We start from the raw sequence: 23,096 nt of genomic DNA, 5'->3' as shown, positions 1-23,096 counted from the left end.
ATTCCTCTAGGAGACAGAATCGGAGGGCTGCATGATGTCATTTCTATATTTAAATTAGATGGAGCAGAATACACGGTGTAATTTGTTTAATCGCTGCTCATGCTCTAATTTCCTTGGATTTGATTTTTTTTGCAGTGCAGTCTTATCTTCAGGTTTCTATCTGGTAGCCAAGTCTGTTATTTGGCATGATTTCACGGAGCTGGGTGCATTTTTCTTTTCGACTAAAACTCAAGGGGATTCTGTGATCAAGCAAATTCTGCACACAGAGCTTTTCAAGCACACTAAATTGATTTAAGTGGGAATGTGACAGAAAAATATATGCCTCCAAAACAAAGAGATCAAATATAATCTAAAACATAGTTGATTAGAGCCATGCAGAAACATTCAGAAGATGGTAAATAGGTAAACAAATGGAAAAGATGCAGATTCATCTGCTAATTCTGGGATCAGGATTCAGCAATTTCAGTGCAGGCATTTCCTGTATTTATTTTATCTAAATATGACTAAATGGTACTTTGCTTCTGCTATTTCAAGCCTTGTGTATCGCATTTTAATGACTTGATAGACTGATGTATACAAAACAGTCTCTGTTCTGTAAGTTGTGGTAAGATCTTCACATGGTTTGTTTTCTATTTTTCCACAATACATAAAGAGATGTTTTCACTATTGTAGCATTATTTGTTCCTAATTTGTCTTTATCCTTTCCTTTAGAAATACCTCAATTCTGTTCTCTTACCTATACTGTAAGTGACAGTGAATATATATATTCTGTGGATGACAAAGGCAAGTATTTAGTAATACGTAGGATCCTTAGTGTTCTAGAGTAAAGCACCAGCTTCAAGCAATGATTTACTATCCAATGTAAAACAGCCCTGGGTCAGGCCCTTTTTATGATATTCAGTTAAGCAGCATTGAGCTGAAATGTATGGAAATTTTCTGATTGAGCTTGCTTAGGTTTACTAATTTGTAGGTGTACTAAGAAGGCATATCTGAAATCAGAATTATGCCAGAGTCTTTGTTGGGTCTCAGCACATACTATCAGGCAATAGCAAGTGTGTTGTTTAGTTTCCCCTTCATAACAAGATTTGGGTAAAAACCAACTATGAATATGATTATTAGGTTGGGGTTCTTTTGTGAAATTCTGTAAGAACATTAGGCACTTTTTATTGGAAAACACGAACAGATAGCAGGCAGATGACCTGAGATTTTACCTGTTGGTTCAGTGAAGAGCAATCTTTGGAGCGTCAGATCTAAAGACAAAGATACAGACTTTGAGACAGCAATCTCTGCTTGGTTTGGTGGGTGAAAAAAGCATCCAAAGATCTTCAGAGGCTCATTCACATCTCTCCTTATTGTTCTGGAGAAAAGAGAAGAAGAAACAATGCACCATGGGAGTGATCAGCCTTCTGAGTAATGCTCACAAGGGAGGTGGTTCGTTGCCAAAATGGTATGACTGGTGCAGCCAACTTAGAGGAAGAACAAAATTGTACTGAGAGCATCAGTGATCAATTATTTATCGTCAAAAGAAAATAGAGAAGCTGGCCCACATTGTGAAGCTACAGCATGTATTCCCCAAGAGAAACCATTACAGGAGTATGGACAGCTAGTAAAGGAGGATTGCGGAACTCAGGTAATAGTCAAAATAACAGCATCTAATAAAATTGTTACACAAGGTTTTGAAAAGCTTGTATGGAAAGGACATCTTGATGTTTGGCCTAGGATTTCTACAACTGAAATGAGTTATTTTGTGTTACTCTCAAGTTTGCAATGCAGTCTCTACCTTGTCACCTTCTCTGCTGCCAGTGGTAGGCTGAACAGGAGACAGCAGAAGTGCATCTGGTCAAAAGTGACACTGCGAGTTGAGACTGTGAGTGGGGGAGAAAGAGAATGAGAAAGAGAGAGATCATATATTCAACCAAGCACTGGTTGTGGTCTACAAAACCTTCTCCAATGTTACAAGACAATCACTTCCTAGTATCTGGCCACATGTAAGTTTGCCTTGGGATGGGGAAGCATCAGAAGCCTGACTTGACTCCCTAGTGCTACAGACTGCCACTACCTGGGTCCTTATTACACAGCCCATCAAATACTCTTTGCTGATTGTAGAACTGCTGCACTTGGGGGAGTATCTGATGTGGAACCTGCGTTCAAAGCCTTATACCCAGGAGGTCTTCCCTTCATCAGTCCTGAGCCTTTCCCATTAGAGTGCTGTGGCTTTGCTACACAATGCCCATGGAGGACAACAAAGGCTCATCTGTTTTCTTCACATCTACCTGACTTGTTTTGTAGTGCTTCTATTGCATAGATCTCTTATTTGCTCCTTCTTTTCCTTTAAACAGATATTAGCTCTTCAGTACTTGCAGCAGAAGAGAAGGGACTAACTACGAAGACATATCTTATATACCTTATGTATTTGTAAGGAATTTAGAGATAGCTTGCATCAGAATTATAGTAATTGCTTTTCTAAACATTAGCATATAAAAATACAACAAATTATGTTTACTAAGTACAAGAAAATCTATTGTGGTCATGAAAACCTCTGAGACTAACTGCAGGTAACTGCAAATAAAGCCTGAATAGAAACATGCGAAGGAGCACACTGAAAAGCCTGACAATGAGTGTCCTTAAGAACTGTTGGTATGAAAATTCACCCACAGCATCTCCCCAGTAAGGCAAGTGTGTTACTCTCTTTCCTCCTTTTCTCCCATCCCCAACTGTTCCTTGTCAGCACTCTTCTGTGCTTTAGGCTATAGCAGTGGCTGAAAAGGTCGTGTTAATTTTCACCACCGCATGGATATGAGGCGATCAGTAACTGGAAGAAAAAATACTGTCTTTATTACTTGCGCTGTCAGATTAGATGCAAGAAGCGTCTGATCTTAAAGTTGTTGTGTGATAGAGTTTATAAATTGGTAGAAATCTGAAGACAGAGTGAATAGGTCACTGAGTGTAGTTTTAAAACCTGCTGTCATGTTGGATTTACAGAACTTGAAGACTTCTGGTAATAAACAAGCTTATGATGATTTGATAGCTGTTGTTGTCTTTCATAAGGAAAGCCTTTCCAGAGTTCATACCACCAGTGGAATACACTTTCAAAAGCCTTTTGTAAATATTTAGTCTGTTAATCTTCAGGATGATTTTAAATGCCACCTACCAGTACAATTTAACTTACTGCATTTTCTTTTCATTTACAGACATTATGGTAACAAGATAGGTCTCCCGGTCAGTGTTGTGTTTTCCTCATTATCTCAGCTTTGAGAGGCCTCATGCCTGGAACTTCATTACTTCATCTGATACTGTGAATCTTTATGCAGTTACTTACGTCTGTCTTTGGATACTTAGGTTTCCCAGCAAACAGTGTCTCCCTGACTTCTTCACAAATAAGCGTTCCTTGACATTTGACTGATGCGGTGACACAAATTTGGTGTAAATTATACCTCCTATGTCAGCCTGCACCCCACCGAGGTATCTTCTTGGGAGACCATGTATAGGCAGTCATATCAGTCTTCCCTCCAGATACAGCAGGTAGTTTCATTTATGCAGAGGTCCCTGGAGGAGTCTGAACAGCTGAGCTTTCCGAGGGCACGTCTTGAATTAGTGTCTCTTCTGGTAATGCTGCCTGAACTCCTTCAGAGGCAACACTGCTCACTGGGCTTGCTCTATCTGACTCATAAGTAGACTCATCCCATGGCAGGGTGGGACCTCCATGTGGAAGATGACAGAGTTGAAGTCCTTGGCAGCCCGTGCTTTTGTTCCTGGTGGGCTTTGGCATCCTGAGCGTGAGGTGGGGCTGAATGGTGTTAGGTGCTTCCTTTAAAGCGTTATATGTGATTCTGGCTTATTCTACCTGTAGGTATTTTTGTTGAGCTAGGACACCAAATGTTTTGGAAATTGTATGGTGTGTTCTATGTTTTGTTTCATGAGAAGAATAGTCAGGAAAAGTATTAGAGAGTTAATCAGAAGGGACACTGCCATGCAGTATATGATGACTGTGAACATGGTGTAGGAAATGAAAGAGAAAATTAGTGTCTTCCTACAATTCAAGTTCCTCATCAAGGTGGATTAAATGTGGACTAATAATGTATTTCTGGGAAAATGCTATTTTGGGAAAAACAGAACAAAGAAACAAATACAATCTGAACTGTGAGGAAGAACAAAAGAAAAAAGCCCTATAAAATTTAATTTTATCATATCCAAATGAAACATTTCAATTTTCCATTTCCAAATCATATTTCAAGACCAAATTCAGTAGAAGGTAGAATAAAACATTTATCTACTGTTTGAATAAAATGTTATTGGAACCCCTTGTTGTTTTCCTATTTTTCATTTACCCAACCAAAATGAGTTTTTCCCTTGTTTTATGTGTGTGATTTGCTAGTTGAATTGAGAAAATAATTGTTTCTCACGTTCTTCTTCTCACTGAGTTCCAGGCATAGGACCGGATGCAGAGTATGGGAAAGTAAATGGTTTGGGAAAGAAAATAGGAGAGTTTTATCCTCAAACGAAGTAGCATTTATTTTGTATGACTGACCAGGGACATAACATAGTTTTGCCCCTACGAGTTTTCAGCTGGATTATGGGTGAGATTTAAATAATATGTTACTAAGCTTTAGGATGTAATAGCTTGTCTAAAAATAGGATTGGATTATTAAGATTAATGTAATCTTTGTGGCTTTTGTTATTATTTAGAATGCAAGACACTCAATCTATAGTTTTAGAATTGATGATATTTTCATATCCATTTCCAAGAAAAAGAAATGTTAAAAGGGTAATTCAAGCATCTGTTAAAATCCAGCAGACAACATTTTAGAAGTGAGTACATCCAAACAGCTCCATAGAGCAAAGGGTAAAACTTTTAAATTAAGGTTGTACTATGAGGGAAATTTTCTGTCACAGTTATTCTGTGTGCTTAGTTGAAACCTACATGAATTTCAGCTGGTTGGTTCTTCACGTTCAGCTCACTACACACCCTGAGGACTGCAGGACACATTTTATTTACGCTGATCATCAGCATCCCTGTTACACAATCTTGTTTTCTGACAGTTCCAAAAGGAAATTATAATTGTTTGCCCTTAAGCGTGACAGTAATATAGTATGATTGAAAACAAAAATGTGTCACTTCTTCATTGAATGATTTATATTTGATAAAAGGATATTTTTTCCCTCAGTGTTGTTAGCTTCTGTGCATTTCTTAAGCCCTAGACAGAGCTTTGAACCTTATTGATCATGTCACCAGCAGTCACTGAAGAAAAATACTAGTTACTGACATCAATTGCAATTATTTAGTTTACAGTGTTACAAGGGACATTATTTTTGCAGTTACAAAGTTTCATCTGATAATACAGTTTTTTGTGTATGTGTGTATACATAACATGAGGTGCTGGATCTGCGTGTTTCATAACCTTGTAGTTTCTGAAAACCAAACTTAGTGTGTTGGACTTAGATGTTTAAGAGTTTTCGCACTAAATTCTGTATGTTTCAAATCTGACACCAAAATTGTAGTGGTACATGATCCTCATGAATCCTTAGTTAACAGCCTTGTCTCTATCCCTACAATAAAATAGCTTTCGAGCTTGAGTTCAGCTGAGTAGTGTAATTTCAAACGAGCTTTAAAACAGCCTTTATGGGAAATCACACAACTAAGTACAATATTGATTTATCAGAACCCTCAAAGTCATGCTTTGGGGAAGATGGAGGGAACTGTTTTAGCACAACTTTTGATAAAATAAAGGCAATGTGCTCCAGTCAAGAAAGCAGGCCTTGTAGCCTCCTTAAGAATAAAGACATATCTGACTGCCTCAGATTGCTTGTGTGCTTGTGAAGCACAAGGCAGCAGACACACAAATGTAAATACCACATCATCCATTGAGTGGCTTGATGTATCTGTACCTGACTGAATGTGCCATTGATGTCTTTCAGAAATATCGACAGTATATGTCTGGACTTCTCACTCCTCCTTATGGTGTTATGGAAACTGGCTCCAACAATGACAGTAAGTATGAGAAAATAGACATCAGATGTTAGGAAAAAAGGAAAAGAGAAGAAAGGGGAAGAATGAAGTCCTCTGGGTTTGGGTGTTGGAATTTAAATGTTAAATTCAATTCAGTGTTACGATGGTATTAATACTGCAGGTCGTAGGAAATACTTTGGAACTTGCCTAACTGCATTCCCAACTGTATAAAAGTATACACAGAGCTGTACACAAATCTGCACTATGAGCCAGGCCTGTTGACTAAAGCACATCACTTCTGTAATCAAGGTACTCTTATTTAGTTGCCAGAGGATTATTTAGATGCCAACCAGGACAATATCTGATGGCTAGCAATTGTATCTGCAAATTTTGTCCCACATGTGTTCAATATCTTCTATTTGTGAAACTAGCATAGCATAGCATAGCAATGCTAGTTACTGCAAACTCAGTGTCACATTTGACTTCAGGTACTAAAGCACAGGTAATGTTAAATTAAAAAATATAAATGAATCCTATATATATACTTCAAATGTTGTTGTGAGAAAGTACTATGTTTAGCAAAGGTTTTATATTATTTACACAAGCTAGATTTTTGTCTTTTTTGTGTTCACAAGAGAAAACTTTTGTCTGAATAAATGTTTTGCTCTTAAAAATCATAGATTAAAGTATTGAACCCTCCAATTCCCTATTCTATTGATAAACATCTCCACTGTTACTTAACGAATGTGCAGTATGTATTTATTTTCTGTAATCTTTTTTTAGGAATGCCAGATAAGGACAGTATGTCAAGCAGTGCTCTTTGCCAGGTTTCTAAAAATTGTAATAAGGTAAATCACACCTAATTTTGACTTTGTTTTTTGATGGGGGCAGGGGATTTGGTAGTGAAAAATACAAAAGTACAGCATTAAATTGAAAAGAACCAGGTGCAGATGCAAGGCATGTGGTTGATGCATGTGAGTGCAGTATACAAATTATAAGGATGCTTTAGACATTGTATCATATAAATGGAGAAAGCAACTGGTTCAGAATCATCATTATTAGAAAATGTACTGCTGCTGAAGTTTGTGTTACAATCTGGTTGTCCTATCTTTGTCAGAAAGGTGCCGAGGGTAAGGAAGAAAAGCAGTACTGTGACAAGACCAGTGCATAGCCAATGGATCATAAAATTCATAATTAAATCCTATTTTAAGGCTTAACTGAGTCTTAACTGATGCATAGGCATTGTTCCAGCCCTCCGCTCAGGGTGAATTTTCTCCTGTGTTCAGAGAGCAGCTTTATGTCCTAGTTCCCCTTTGTAAAATAGTTCTGTGCCTTCAGTCTCACCAGATGAGGACCCACATGAAAGAACTCATTAATATTTCTATGCTGGTTTTAAAGTAATTATGATAGTGGGAAGAAATAGTGTCAGACATTGCTGTAAAGATTAATAACGTCAAGATTTTTTTTATGGCAGGAGTAGAAAAGTTACAGTAATAAATAGATGCTTGGATGCCTTCTTTCTGGACATAGGAGTTTAATTGGATGCATTTGTGTGATGCCTTTAAAAGGTTAAAGGTATTTCTGTTACGCAAAACCATCTCTGGACAGCAGATAAAGACCATGAATATTTTAGCGTGTTTCCTTAATGCAAAAATAACTACTTCCACCTCTCCCTGTCTGTCTGTCCTGCTTCCTCAAGGGTACTGACCTTTCTTAATTGTCACATTCTGCCTTTACTAAATGTATAAATGTAACGGCATGCAGATCCTTTTTCTAGAGTCATACTCACTAATGCTACACTACTTCCTGACACAGTCTTATCCTGTATGAAAATAAACATTTTTCCATGCACTGAGTAATAATTCTTAGATACCACCTTTCATTCTGTAAGCATTTTACAAAGTTATGAGTTAAGACTCAGTGCTTCTCTAAGACGTTGGCATTTCAGTGCTACACTTGGAGTTAAGCCAGATCAGGGGTCTTGCTTGACCTCTCAATGAAAGCACCAGGCATAGAATCCAAACTAAAAGATGGTGTTGTGTTTTCTGAAGCAGATAGAGGTAACAAGATAAAAACATCCATCTTTCCTAGGAGGTGATATCGCCCCAGTAATGGGCAGTGATGCTTAGCTAAGGATGATATACACTTCCAGGTACAAAGTATTTTAGAAACTGAGCAAAGTTTAGTAATTAATACTGCTGCCAATAGCTAGGCTTTTCTAGCACAACAGAACTCTTCCCGCACAAAGTAGTGTTAACCTGGGTAGGGGACAGAACTTGGCTGGGGCAGGCTCAAACTGTTCAATGACTTTTACAGGAATAAGGTCCTTTGCAAACCATATTAACTTCCTCTCCAAGGCACGTATATAAACCAGCCATCCTTCTCCCTCCCACACTGTATGCATTTCTGTGGAGCGAAGCTCAGAGAGTAAATATGTGACAGATGCTTGTCACTTTGTTTCATCCTGGAGGAGCTCAGGCAGTCCCATGATAAGTGTGGCAGAAGAACCTACACAGCATAGGAATGGTTCATGAATCCTAGTTCTCTGTTTTTTTGCCATATGGCTACAGTTCTCTTTAATTATGTTAAGTGAAAGGTAACTACGGCAGAGATAAATACTCGAGTATTTTGTTTATTGCATGCAAGCTTCATTCCCGCAGTTTTAAACTGTACAACTGTTATAGTGCTTACACAACATGTTGATCTTCATGCCCTGCAGTCAGTTTTGAATGATCAGGGAGATACTGGGAGTGCAGAGCCAAATTCCCAGAGTTGTTGCCAGCTATTCGAAATACGAAATAACAGGGTACCAGAAAACTGCCCTGTGTTTGTAGTTCTTGTATATTTTGCTTATTATAGGGTGATATATGGCTGTTAAAATGGCTACTGCATTAGCAAAGGGCATTCATCCAGGGAAAGGGAAGTGTTTGCAGGACGTCTTTAGACTACTTTATGTCTTTAGATTGCCAGAAGGATGCCTGTGGGACTGGCAGCAAATAGATCTCTGAGAGGCCTGCAGGCTACTCTGTAATGTCCAGAAAAAGACTGAGTGAGGAATTTTCTGAGATTCAGAGAAAGTTCCTCAAAATCTTTCATGTGGTAAGAAAACATTACACTCTTAGACAGAAGGAGATAAGATAACACAACATCTTTGGTAGTTTTGATCATAATGATGCATTTATTTCAGGAGGTATGTGTGTTTTGTTTTAATTTTCTAGAGAAGTTTATAACTACAAATAATTTGCTTCAAATGAAATTTAATGTATTCTGCTCCTGAAATTTGAAATGCATGTTTTTCTCTTTTAGCCTGTGCTGAGTCTTTTACAAGCACTGTAATAGACGATTTTCCGTATTTGCTAATTATTTGAGTTTCATCTTCATAGCTTAATTTTTTTCTCCTGTCACATCTATTAGTTTTTGATGAGTAACATTAGACACTTCTTTTAATACATGCCTTGAAATTTTCTCACCATATGGGGATGTTTAGTTTTCCTAGTTCATTAAAATCTATAAAAAAATTCTATTTGGAGAAGGCAGCAAAGAGATTTTCTTTCACCAAACATGAATTCATTTGCATTTAGGGTTACATTATTGCACATCATTTAATGCAATATAGTAGTTAAATTGAGCATAAAATACTGAGACAGAGTATGCTACTGTCCTCAGTTATATTTTGGAGAATGGAAACAATGTCAATTTAAAGCTGTCTTACATAAGGGAAAATAACACAGCTTTGGGCTTTTTAACTAGTCAGTCTAATATCTGTACACTGGTCTCTCAAGCTCTAGTTTTCAAAAATTCTCATGGGGTAGAGTTGGATATGGCTGGATCAGAGAGATGAATATAGCCATAAAGCCAGAATGACAAAATCAATAATAATTTCAAATACATTTTTGGAAAAGATACAGAAGAGTACTTAGAATGCAGGGGAGGTTGGGTTCCAGTGTGCAGACAGAATAGGTAGTGGTTCTGTTTCCATACATTACCAGCAGAGCTGGCAGCAGCGTTGCATGGTACTTCCCACTACAAGATCCTGTTCTTACAACTTGGCCACTTTTTCACTGTTTACACTGAATTTGCCATGCTGAGACTATGTTTCTGGCTGATGTTTAAATTGAAATGGATCAATACTCTCTGACATTGAGGTTGGGGGAAAATAAATAGTACATCTGAAATATCTTTTCCCAGTGAAATGCTAGCAATCCTGTCCTTTGGACTAGGAGCTCCACATTTGGGGCTGCTTCTAGCATCAAAGGGTACCATTTGCGACCTCCTACAAAATAGGCTGTATTGTTAAACCTTGAAAAATCTCAGTTGAAACTGGCTCACTAGAGGCTCATCACAGTTTTATGGCAAGCTTGTGCACACAGGCTGTGTGTGTTGCATGTGCAGAATTCCCACACTGTTTGTCTGGTCCTGGGCTGCTTGGGCATTCCTGTGTTGATGCTTAACGGTGTGGGTTTTCTCGCAATTGCTCATTCGAGTTGCTAGAACAACATTTTGATTATTATAAGCTAGACACTAACTGAAAACCACAGTTTTCTCCCCTGTGCTTTTACACCCTCTACTGGTGCTCAGGTGGGAAATGAGTAAAGAAATAGCCCATTCTTCTCAGGAGACATGAGATATATGATAGTTTTAAAGAAGAGGGCATTGCAGAAATGAGTTGTAGAGACACAGGAATGAATGTGATGAAGAACAGAGGACAGACCCGTGGAGAGCATGAATCTCTGCTCTCCTATGGAGTGCGGTGCTGAATGCTTTTTTGTGCTATCAGTAAATGTCTTAAATTCCTTTGCAAACTGTGGATGCTGTGCCTAAGACACCGTAGGAATGATCCACAGAAAGAATAGAAATCTCTGATTAGTAACAATTATTCTATTTATTCAAATAGTTGATAGTCAAAAAGTCTTAACCCTGCTAATGATCCAAGCTGAAGTTCTATATTGTTTTCCATAATGGAATCTCCATATTGCAGTTTGCTAAAAGAACCTCCAGATCCTAAAGAAACTACACAAAAGAAATTCTGCTTGAAAGGAAGGCTGAAAAATAAAGTGCCCAAAAGCAGAGAATTTCAGGAACAGGTTGCCCAGAGAAGCTGTGGATGCCCCCTCCCTGGAAGTGTTCAAGGCCACGTTGGATGGGGCTTTGGGCAACCTGGTCTAGTGGAGGGTGTCCCTGCCCATGGCAGGGGGGTTGGAACTATATGGGCTTTGAGCTCTCTTCCAACCCAAACCATTCTGTGATTCTATGACTTCAATTCTTTACAGACTTTGATTACCTGCTCACATATATTTTTCCTGTGACACACTCAATTAAAACAACATCTCACCTCAAAAAGCATGCTAGTTTTCTTTTTGTACAACTTAATCTTTATGACTGTTTAAAACCTACATAAATTTGTGTCTTCTTCATGGAAAGCGTACATCCTGGAAGGGGGGAAGTGCTTCTTCATCTTCTTTGTACTGAGGAAACCGTACTGAACACAGAAGATATAAGCAGATTAAGTTGTGCAAAATCATACAGTCATTCTTCCTATTGCGTGAAGGAGGTATCTTTTTTCTGAAATCTCTCTCATGCTGTATTTCCATTATGCTCCTGTATTGTCTTTAGGTTTCTATTGTGATAAAGAGTTGCAGGAGCTCCCTCTAGTGCACGAAGTAATATTCAAAAAACACAGGCTCGAGTTTGTGAAGCTTACAGGCTGAAACGTCCCCTTTACGTTTTTCATGTAATGACGCCAAATCCTCTAGATTGGAAACTTATTGGAAGTGATTTATTTGAAGATATTTTGTATAGCAAAGCTCCTATAGGATGTGCTGAAAGTCACCTTTTCATCCATCTTCTTCCCTGGTTAAATTGATGTGATAAAATGTAGATTCCTTTACTGTGTTTTCAATAAGGCTTAGGTGCTGTGTTGATTTAATAATTGGAGTGGTTTTGAAAGCATGATTTGCTGTTTTATCAACTGTAAATGCATTTAATAAAATTATATTGAAAAGATCTTTCAGTTGACAGAGAAGGACATAATCTAAGTGTTAATCCTCAAAATATTGCAATTTTCAACATTGCCGGGCAAATTCACCTTGTGAATATTCACTTATTTCAATTTTCAAGCACTTAAATATAGCTCTGGGCATTTGAAAGTATACTGTTTGTAAAGATGACACTACAGTTCACTAGATGCAGCCTTGAAGAGCCCACACAAGACACCAGTAATGATCATGTTCATTCACCGTATTAGCTACTCTAGCAATAAACACAATAATTTTACTTCTGCTTTCCCTATATTTCAATTTACTTTTCCCAGATGACTGAGAAGAAAGCTTGTCTTTTAACATATTCAGTAGATTGTCAAATGTGGAATTGGATAGAGCATTAGCAGAATGCTAAGGGAAATATTTCACATGCATATGAAATTGTGAGCCTACAAGAAAGAATAAAAAGAGAGCACAGGAAAGCAGGCAGTGTTCTAGCAAGATTATAGATGCAACAGCAAGGTGTTTGTTTGGAAGTGGTAACCTCTCCAACATTCACATGAAAACTGTTTTATAACAGAACTGATTTTCTATGTGGATGGTTTATATAACTGTCCCGTGATATGTATGCATTAATTCCTGTCCTCTCCTGGGCTCTGTGCCAGAGTCAGTTCTCCTACACAACGTTAGCATAGGGTTAAAAAAATAATTCCCTATCCTCTTCTGGTTTTAAAGTGGTTGCATAAAAGCACTATGTGCAAATATTTCTAAATAATGTCTTCATGCAGGCCTAACTGTACCAATTACTTTTAGGGGCTGCTCTGATATTTTGGCACCAATTTCACATATATGAAAGTAATTTGCTTAGAGGTCTGCTCAAGTTCTTCATTTTGCTCTAAGTGGAATTGCTCAGGGTTCAATCATTATCACAGCCTGTAACAATTTGGCTAGTGCAGAGGCTCTGCATATAGTCCCGGGCAATGAGTCACATGGTGACAGCATATGGCAGGAGAGATAACAAAGACAGGAGTGTGAGATGAGTAGGATTCTGTGAAAAATACATTTTTCATATGTTACTAATGAACTTTATAATGAAAAATGCAAAGGTCTTTATATGTCATCGGAGCTCTTTAATGTAAACAAAATTGTTAGTAGATCTGCTGGCTTACATAAGTAGGCTTTGCATAAACTAAATTGTTGCAGAACCACCAGGGAAGGTTTTGGTACATCACTGTCTCCAGTTCCAGCCATATGGAGATGATGCACAGCTGTAGGCTTCCCTTCCAAATGCCAGTGTGAACAGCAATGCCTCAAAGAAAAGCTTGCACCACTCCATCTTCTGTTATCCAATTCAGCTGCCTGATAATCTAAGAAATATCTATGACCCATGATTTCATTTTGTACCCTCAGTTCTGGAGACCCTAATGGCAGTTTCTGTTGGAAACAGTTTCTCCTGCTGTACCTAATCATATAATTGAGCTCCAGTCTGACCAATACAGAACTAGCCAGAGTAGTCCCAATATGAAACCTGCAGGTGCGATGAGTGATTCTCATTTGATCTATTACCATATAGGAATGAGTAGCATTATGGAGAAAAAGAAGAGAATCCTTGGTCCAGATTGCTGTGATTATTTATCAGTGTATGTGTCAAAATAACTTAATTTCTCTTTAGTGGGTATTTGATCCAGTTCAAGGATCCCTGGTCCTTGAAGCCCTTCCATGAATTTGGAAGAAAAAAATATGGTCCCTTCTTTCTACAATGAGGAGTTTTCATTGTGGTGGCTCTAAGGACAGCTCTAAGTGTGTCTGCTTCCGTATCCTACTTTGAGTCAGTGTGAAGCTACCTGCAAAATCCAAATCAGGATAGTGTGGGTTTTATCATCAGGGAGGGGTAAAAAGATGAAGAATGAGAGGTAGAGGGGAGAGAGAGAGTGACCTCCTCTGTTAGCAGTAGAAGAGTCCATATAGAGTCAATGCTAGAGCTAAACTATATGAGTTTTTAGTCCCATGACTTTTTCATCTGAGTATTAATATGTCTGATCTCCACAGTATATGTCTGAATGAAGAGTCCCCTCAAGCAGTTATCATTGTTATTTCGGTGCTCTTCAATTATCTTTCTTTTTTTAAATTTGTATGTCAGAATTTATTACAATTTATGTGTATCCTAAAGTCTTGCAATTCTTGTTTGTGCTGGATGCTGTGATGCAAAGGAGGGATGGAGGCCTCTGCTACAAAGAGCTTGCAGTAACAGAAAGTTGGAGTGACTGTCAGACAGAAGGATGCTGGTTTACTCAGACCATTGTAAGGCATGGGATTCATAGTGTTCATACATTTCAAATGAGTGTTCTTACAGGGGTGTATTGTGATCAGTGTGATAATGCTAAGAGACCCTGGGAGTGAGAGGAAGAAGTTCAGAAATCAATAGACAAATGAAAAACTAAGTGATATATATTCCTTTGTTAATCTTGTAATTTGGAGGGGATCTAACTCAAACTGTTGGCCTTGTTCAGAGTAGCAGAGTAAGCAAGTACCTCCTTCCTGAGTAACCTTCTCCCCACAAAAGGATGACAGAGGTGCTTGGGGTAGCATGGGAAAGGCAGTTTGACTGAAGAGACGCTTTCCCTTTCTGACTCCTCTTGCCCAGCTGAATGAGTGTTATCATAGTTTGGATAAATAAAATAACTAATGGAAAAATAACAGAATTTCATAGAAAATGCTAGAATTTGTAAAATACTCAATATTGTGAAGTAGATGTGGCACCTTCTTTCAATAGGAGCATCACTCTCAGTTCCAGTTCTCTGGGGAAATTTTGCATATTGCCTTACCTGCCAGTGCTGGCAAGGGCAGTCTGATAGTGCATGCTGTGGAGTCACATTTGATGACTCTTGCTCCTTGGCTGTGTCTTCTGTGTGATTCTGTCCCAACCCATAAAAAACATGCACATATGCTCCATTTATCTCTTGCAGCTGAAAGGCAGAAAGAGTGGGTAATTATACTGAGAAAAAAAGATAGTCCTTTTCAAGGTTCATGTCTTCAGACAAGTCAAGCGTATACAAGTAACACATTTGGCACTTATATTTGAAACAGCAAAATGAATTTTTTTGAATCTTGTAATTATTTTCTCAAGTTTGGCAGAAAAATTGGATCAGGGATCTTAAAATCAGATTCCTTCTAGTCACTCATATCATCTCGCGCAGAGCATTTTGACTGCCTGTCCTACAATACATGCTGGAAATTGGTATTCCGCAAAGTCAATTATAGTTCTGAGTCAGTAAGAAGTAATCAATGTGTCTGATCTGATCATTTAGCAGCATCTTTTTTTGTCTGTGTACAGATGACAAAAATTTGAGAGGTTAATAAATAGTGGGGAAAAGCTCTACAGTGATTTTGTTCTTCTTTTTGTGTTACCTAGTCAAGAGTCAGGAGCCAATTGTGCTGGCTCCCCGCAAAAAGCACCACCACCAGAACAAGTGTTCGGTTTGTGGTCCTCATTTAGAGCCATTCTGTGTTAGAATTGTTGAGGCAAAAATGTCAGTTATTTATGACAGATCCAAAAATGTAACTGGACTGTTATCTCCAGTGATGGTTAAGGAGCAAGTGCTGTTCAGGTATTTAAAGATTTATGATTTATGACTTTTCATTGTTTATTCTTTTTGTAAATTTCCTTCTGGAAGAAAGCTTGGCACAAGATTGGGAACATGTTTGATATTTGTGTGCTTTATCATCAGTGATGCAGCTGTCTTAAAATTAAAGATAGCAGTTAGTGAGGAAATACAAATACACATAGCTGAGTTGACTGGTAGATAAATGAAAAGAATAAATAATTTAGGTTCCAAAATAAAAATGAAAAAATAAAAAAAATCTTACTTCCAATACCAGTTATTACACTGCTTCTAATTAGGATTACTCAGCCACACTTGTTTTTATCTTAGTAAATGAAATTATATACACAATTTGTATAATAACCTTAAATCTGAACTGGATGGAGAAGGAGCCAGTAGCTTGACAGGGGAGAATGATGCTTAAGTCTTTGTAAGCCTCCCAGTACTGCTTTGTCCATCCTCACTCTTTAAAGTAGCTGACTTCAAATGCAAGAATCTGAAGGGGCTAAAGAAACACCTCTCATGCCACTCTTCCCTTGTAGCCTTTTGCACAGTGGCTGGGATGGTCACTTTTCACTCGAACCCGTTTTCTGACCCAGCCCACTGTAGAGCCACATCAGGGCCAGCACTGACACCAGGAGCAGAGGGAGGAGAGGGTGACTGTGCAACCCGGAGGTGGTGGGAGCATCAGCTCCCAGAGCAGAGCACATTTGGGCCCAGGGAGAACCACAGGGCTGTTGCTGCCCTGCTGGAGGGAACAGATGCCAGTGGTCTTGTTTGAGGCTGCTGTGAACTGTCTGCAGCCTTAAATGTCTAACCTCCCCACAAAGCATGACCAGGTCTGTCAGCTACGAATTGAGACTCTCTCCTGCCCCAAACGTGGCATTTCTGCCAGCCCACGTCAACTGCAGGGGAAGCAGAGGGGCAACTGGCAGGGGATCATTTTATCAGGCCAGCTTGCAGCTCCATTGCAATTCACTGCTAAATCACAAATTAATCTGTGTGATTTCAGTCCCCTGTGTTTAAATACAGATTTGTATGCTGTATTCCTGTTATTGTTGTAATACACATACAGATCCAGGCAAATATTTGTTCCCTTCTCCCTCCCTACTCTTGAGTTGTCTTAATTGTGTTCAAAGCCAGTCTAGATTAGGGATTTGCAATTTGTGGTCTGCAGGCTGCTGGATTCTGGCAGCTATTCCAAATGAGTCTGGGAAATAAACCTAAGAAAAGCCTATTGTCACTAGCTGCACAAGGTACCTCATCCTGACTGGCAAAACTATAGGGGTCCACAAGATAAAGGAGCTTAACTCCCCCCCTCCCCTTTTGTTTCCCTGATTCAGTTCACACTCTGCTGTCAGTGATAGCTGCTGCAGATTCCAGGGGAATGTTGGAAAAACCCGTGTCGACAAAACTGGTTTTGTCATTCCTTATACTGTAAATGTATAGCCACGGCTCCACAGCAGTCGTGGGCCTGTGTAGTAGAATGGCTCACTCGTCTTCCTGGTATGCCGGTCCAAACTGGGGGAAGAAGGAGGGAGAAGAAAACCAGCAGGTTGCCTTGCTAGAGCTCCTGGATGCTACTTAGTCTGCTCAGTTTCTTCAGTGTTACAGTCACTGTTCTTGAAACACTGTCTTTTCTGTTTTGTCTGGATTTTCTGCTCTGAGGTTTGGGGTAGAGAACCTGGATTGCTGCCTAGAAAGTGCTGTGTGACCTTGGGGCAGTGCAGACACAGGACAATCTGCAATAATATTGGACCTCACTGACTAGAAATTCCTCTGGGGAGGATGCATCCTCCCTTCTCCAAGAGAGTCTCCTAGACCAACTGTCACAAAGAAGCTGAATATTCCTACATTATTGCAGAAATGATGTTCTTTTTGACACAAGTTAGCTGGGAATGCTCTATGTACATTCAGTATTTCCAGGCAAGCTAGTTTGGATTACAATAATTAAATTTCTCTGGATCAGCAAACATTTCCACACTGTGATTTTCTTAACATAGTGCAACAGTCCTTATGCTTTATAGAGACCACAAAGAGACACTAAAGAGTCAATTAAGCCAAAGAAGATTTTGAGATTATGTTTAAAAAGGAGGTGAGTGGTTGGGAGATGGCAGGGACAGAATTTCAGCTGGACGAAGCAATATTTTTAACGATGATGTGAAAAATAGTATCAACATTAAAAAGAAACAGGAGAAAGGGGTTAAATTACAAAATACATACAATAGGTCCCTTTCCATTTCACAAGGACAGGGCTGGTTCTGTGATATCCCTAAAAGCCAGACATCACAGAATTTACACAGCTCAGGCTACATGCTGAGAGAGGTAAAAAGAGGTCATCTCTTTCAGAAACATACTATGGTGAATTGGGATGTAAAGAGATGTGGTTTGCTAGGGAAAATGTCAGGTAGAGTAATTTCACCTCCTCTTATCAGTCTTGGGTTAATTATTGCAGTGTTCTGTGTGCATTTCTGGAGCCAATTTTTTCTCAAGTTGCAATAAAGATTCATTTAACAGCAGAAGCAGCTCAAAGTATGTTTCTGTCCCTCACTAGTTATCTGGGAAGATGAGCTGAAATTCAAAACAATAAAACAAATGTGAACAGCCCTGGTTTAAATGGTGTCAAGTTAGGCAGCTGCAAGCTCTGTAGGAAGTTAGGAGGAGGTAAGGAGCAAATTTACAAATATGAAATATTTACTTTTTTTCCAATGCTAATTATATTTTGTTCAGATTGGCAGGAATTAATAGTATTATTCTTTTACTATTTTCTCTACAGAGGCACATTAACTCAATGTTTGTATTTTTATTACTGATTATTCTCATTGCATTATGGAATTAATGTGAAAAATAGGGCATATTAATCCATGTTGTTCAGATCTAATAATTTAATTCCAAATGCCTTGTATGTTTTTAATCAATACAATTACTGCCAGTAAAGTATCATCTGAAGAACACTGAATTAACTGATCAACTAAAACAGCAGTTATGAGTTTCATTTCATGCTAGTTAAATGTGTGAAACCACAATTGGATTTTACTGTAAAAGAAAAAGAAAAGCCCTTCTTTACCCTTCATAGACCAGTATTTCCCCACTGAATTTATGCTCTTGGACTTTGCCCATTACTGAATCAGATGATCATGTGCCCTCGTAGCAGAAGGTAATGACGTTGATGGGTTGTCCTCAGAAGGTATATGTTGTCCCTTGTGACCAGGTCCCTTCTGTTTTCATTGAGTCATAGAATATCTCAAGTTGGAAGAGATCCATAAGGATTATCGAGTCCAACTCCCTGCTTCTCGCAGGACAACCTAAAACTAAACCATATGACTAAGAGCGTCATCCAGATGCTCCTTCAAGTCTGACAGGCTTGGTGCCGTGACCACTGCCCTGGGGAGCCTGTTCCAGGGACCAACCATCCTCTCAGTGAAGAACCTGTTCCTAATGTCCAGTATGAACTTACGCTGGCACAACTTAATTCCATTTCCTCATGTCCTATTGCAGGTCACCAGAGAGAGGAGATCAGCACCTCCCCTTCCGCTGCCCCCCTTGAGGAAATTGTAGACTGTGATGAGGGCACCCCAGGTTTTGGTTAGATCTCTCTGGTCATGAAGGTTCGTTGTGGTTAGCAGAGCTGTGGGGATGCTAATGCATCCCAGTCAGGGACAGGAGCTGTCTCTTGCATCAGAAGCACTAGGAAGAAGGGCACTAACCTAACACGACTACAATCCAATTTTGAAACAAACCCACCCAATAGATAAACTGCACAGCCTGAAAGACTTGGATGAGACAGGATAGGTAGCAGGTTCAGCACATCAGCACCTTCCACTTTGACAAGCTTTTTGTAGACATCATGGGAAATAGAAGTTTTAAGGAAGATAAGAAGGTTGTTTTGTGGATATTTGCCAAGAGCAGAACGCTTGTCTTTTCCACTGACACACAAATATGTAAATTAAACAGAAGTGCTTGAATGGTTTTTATGTTTATGACAGAAGACTTAAAGCTGTTGAAGTAAAGAAATACTTGGCTGAAAGAAGAATGTTTGTGCTTTTTTAAAAAATGTGTTCTGGTCTAGCCATCAGTGTGGGATTTCTTTCCTCTGTTTACTTTCATATACTACAGAAACAACCATTTACCTTTTTTTTAGGAAATACATTCTGTATAGATGGAAAACATCTATATAGATCGTTAAAAATCTCCTGTGAAGTAGGATAACAGAAGGTATTGCACTGGATATTGTTAGATTATTCCTTTTCAGTTTCGTTTTTAGCAAAAATTTATGTCTGAAAAGGATGATGGGAAGAAGGATGAGGAGTAGATAGGGCAGCTGGAATCTGAGGCAGATGTGCTGCACTCCTTCAATGTTTTTTTCATTTCATGTATGTTCACACAATGCACTGTCCTGAGCTTGGAGAAGAAGGAACGTGGAATCACCAGAAGAGACACAAAAAGGGTTTAAATTAACTTCTCTTCGCCATTTGCCAGAGACTTTACCTTGTTGCTGACCTCCCCAAGGAATTCAGGAGGTAACCTTCAATGCCCCCGAGCCCTGTCTCACTTTGATGACTTTTCCTTTCTGTGTTAAAAATCACCATAAAATGCTCAGGATGAATTTGCAGAGACTAGACTTCCAGGATTTCAGTTGCAGCATTCAGCAGTGTTTTCAGTTGTTCTTTCTCACCACTTGTCAGAGATTTGAGTAGATACTATCATCCCCATTTTAGAGATGGAGAAGTTGAAACTCTCAGAAGTAGAATGACGAGCTGGGGTCACACAATACATAAACCACTATCACCCCGGCGACCGCGGTGCTCTTGCCTCACTTGGGTGGCATTTTGACTACACTAAAGTCAAGCGTTTTACCATTGATTTTAACGGGTTCATAATTTCACCTCCTAATTCACACTCTATCCAGTTTTTGGCACCCTTCTGTTTGGCATGAAACCACTTCATCTAAGATTTCACCACCTAGTTCTCAGAGGGCAGTTCTGGCATCTGGGTGCAATCGAAGCATAGGAGAGCCCATCCAGTCCTGTTTGTCTAGAGGCATGCATGCCTCCTGGGAGACTTGGAGGTGGGAGATGTGTGCAGAAGTTACAAGGTATCTGGAAAGAAGTGAAATAATTCCTCCAGAAGCTCATTAAGCTTTAACTTCCCTTCAGTTTGCCTTTTGAAGAGTTGTTGTGTACTTATAGCATGGGTGAGAGGCAGGTCTTAAAAACCAGTAACCTCACTGCCTAATATTTATCATACTTTTTCATCTTCATCATTATAGTCTGTTTCTCAAGAAGTAAATAATTACAAGTAAATATACTATTAAAGCCATGGATACTAAGAAACCAGTAATTCTCATGTGAGACAACGAAAAAAATGCTTTATTCTTTTGTGGGTTAAAAAAATGCAGCAGCAGAGAAACTTGTGACAATGCTGGCTTGAGATTCCTTATGACAACTGTAGTCACACCTCTATCAGAATATCGGGAATGCTCACAGCAGAGTTAGCATTTTCTGACATTTTATTCAATGCATGCAGTGTAGTTATAGCAGCTGTTTCATTGTAGCAGGGAAGAAGAAAAATGACAGGAAAATAAGACATCATTAGCCATGTTCTGGGGGGTTTTGTGCACTGGCCATAGTCTGTTTCAATATTCTTTTTCCCTTTGACATTCACAGTGAAGTATCATTTTTGGTAATGGCTGAATCATTTTGTGTTAAAAGGACGGACATTTACAGTTTGTCAAAGAAACATTGTAGAAGTGTTAATAATGCAATTTCAATTTAACTTTCTAAAATAAATTTGCTACACTGATTACATTTGAGAATTTGAAGGGACACATTTTCCTGTTTATGCTATTAATACATGTAGATTACTAAAGGAAAGCAATTTTAGAATGTATTTTAAAATACAGCTTAGCTTCACATTGTATTACATTTAAAGAATATAGATTTTAAAACAGTCATCGTTACTCTGAATATTTTGATAGTAGCCCATTTGCTGACAGTATTCAAAGCATTTTACAAAGGTAGAAATTAGGAGTATTCCTCTCTCCAAAAAGGGGAAAATGAAACACAGTGCGATTACATGATTTGCAAGGTCATGCAGTCAATTAATTCAGAAAAAAAAGAATAAAACTGAGCTGTCTAACCACTGGTCCTGACAATTTCTACTAGTCTATTTTGCTTGGTTTAGTTAGTTTGTAGTTTGAGGTATTTAGATTACAGATGCTGTAGTTTTATGAAACTCGGAAGATTTTTAAGATGTGATTTATTACTGTTTCTGTGGAAGTTCCCTGATTTTGCAAACATCCTTGTAACTCTTTTCCTCTGTAGAACCTTACCCTGCTTCCACCTTTTGCTGTTTACAGAGGTTTCTTAAGACACTGTATGGTTGTCTTTTGTGAGCATGGATGGTTTGAAGATGCTTTGATAATGCAATTTTAGACTAGACTGGCTGCAGGTCCTTTTAATACTTGCCTTGTTTGGTGAACATAAATGAAGAGCAGAAACAAGTGCTCTTTCTGGGTAATTTGTCCTTTGTTAATTGCAAAGTGTTGTTAAGTCACCTACAGACCTGGCATGAGATCAGTCATTGTCAGTTTTGGACTTTTCCAGTTAGGAGACGTAAGCAGGCACTTTGCTCTTTGGCTGTCGATGCTGCCTTGTGGAGAGCACTAGGGAGGACAGGTTCATTCTCTCAGCTGCTACATACATTTGTGGGGAGACAGTGAAGAGGTGAGTGAAGTGTTTCCAGCGTAGTAGTGACGATTGCATTTCTATTTCCACTTTTTTGTCTTCTGGAGGAGCGTGGTGAGGTCTCCCTGCAGATATGATTGTGATCTGGGCTGGATGGAGCTCAGTCTGGTAATGTGCCCCAACCATCAGAAGTCCTTGTGGCAGGGAGCTTGTGCCAAGGTTTCTTACAGACTGTGTACCCTGGAGGGTTGCTTAGAGATCACAGCGTAGGTTGTTTTCTGATGACAAGCGTTGGTCTGTGTATCAGCATGTTCCACATAGGGCTGCTCCAGAGATCCAGCACAGGCTAGCAGAGCACAGAAATTCCTACAATAATGGTTACATTTTCCTTCAAATTTTGACAAAAATGCTTTTCAAAGGACCTCTTTATGACAGGATCTTTGTCAGCTGCTTCTCTAATGTTTTTCTGCAAGCTGCATTCACTAAGTGGATTATTTTACCTGCAGCATCCTAGCAGAGCTTGGTGCAGTCTGCATAGACACACTGTTTCTCTGCAGATAGAAATAGGACCAATGGAGTTGAATTAGGATACTCTATCCATGTCACCGAAATCCGGGAATAAACCTCGTAACACCAATGTAGTGTTAAAAGGCAGGCATTCTTTATTGCAGCGCTGGATGCACGGGGGATAGCTCCACCCAACGTGCATGCCAGGTGATCACCAACACACAGATTATGTAGGATCAAAACATACATATTCATTATTTTCCCGAGAAAAGGTGATTCTATGATAATCATTTCTATGAATCCATTTCCATATTCTCCTCCCCATCACGCATGCTCAGTGATTTGAGTCGGTGGTCCTCAGGGGTCTCTGGTGGTC

The 23,096-nt window shown here is 39.0% G+C and overlaps 1 protein-coding gene across 5 annotated transcripts in view; it reads left to right on the top strand.

Annotated features, from left to right (window-relative positions):
* RAPGEF4 (Rap guanine nucleotide exchange factor 4) overlaps window positions 1–23,096 on the top strand; it is a 153,310-nt gene that overhangs the window by 66,538 nt on the left and 63,676 nt on the right. For all 5 annotated transcript variants that reach the window (XM_075756638.1, XM_075756636.1, XM_075756639.1 and 2 more), the window contains 2 exons: window positions 5,917–5,989; window positions 6,731–6,795. In XM_075756638.1, coding sequence (XP_075612753.1) covers window positions 5,917–5,989; window positions 6,731–6,795 — 138 coding nt within the window. The remainder of the gene's footprint in view (window positions 1–5,916; window positions 5,990–6,730; window positions 6,796–23,096) is intronic.

This window comes from Balearica regulorum, chromosome 6 (genome assembly GCF_011004875.1).
Source record: "Balearica regulorum gibbericeps isolate bBalReg1 chromosome 6, bBalReg1.pri, whole genome shotgun sequence".
Lineage (NCBI taxonomy): Eukaryota > Metazoa > Chordata > Aves > Gruiformes > Gruidae > Balearica > Balearica regulorum.
This window is presented reverse-complemented; position numbering and strand designations above follow the sequence as displayed.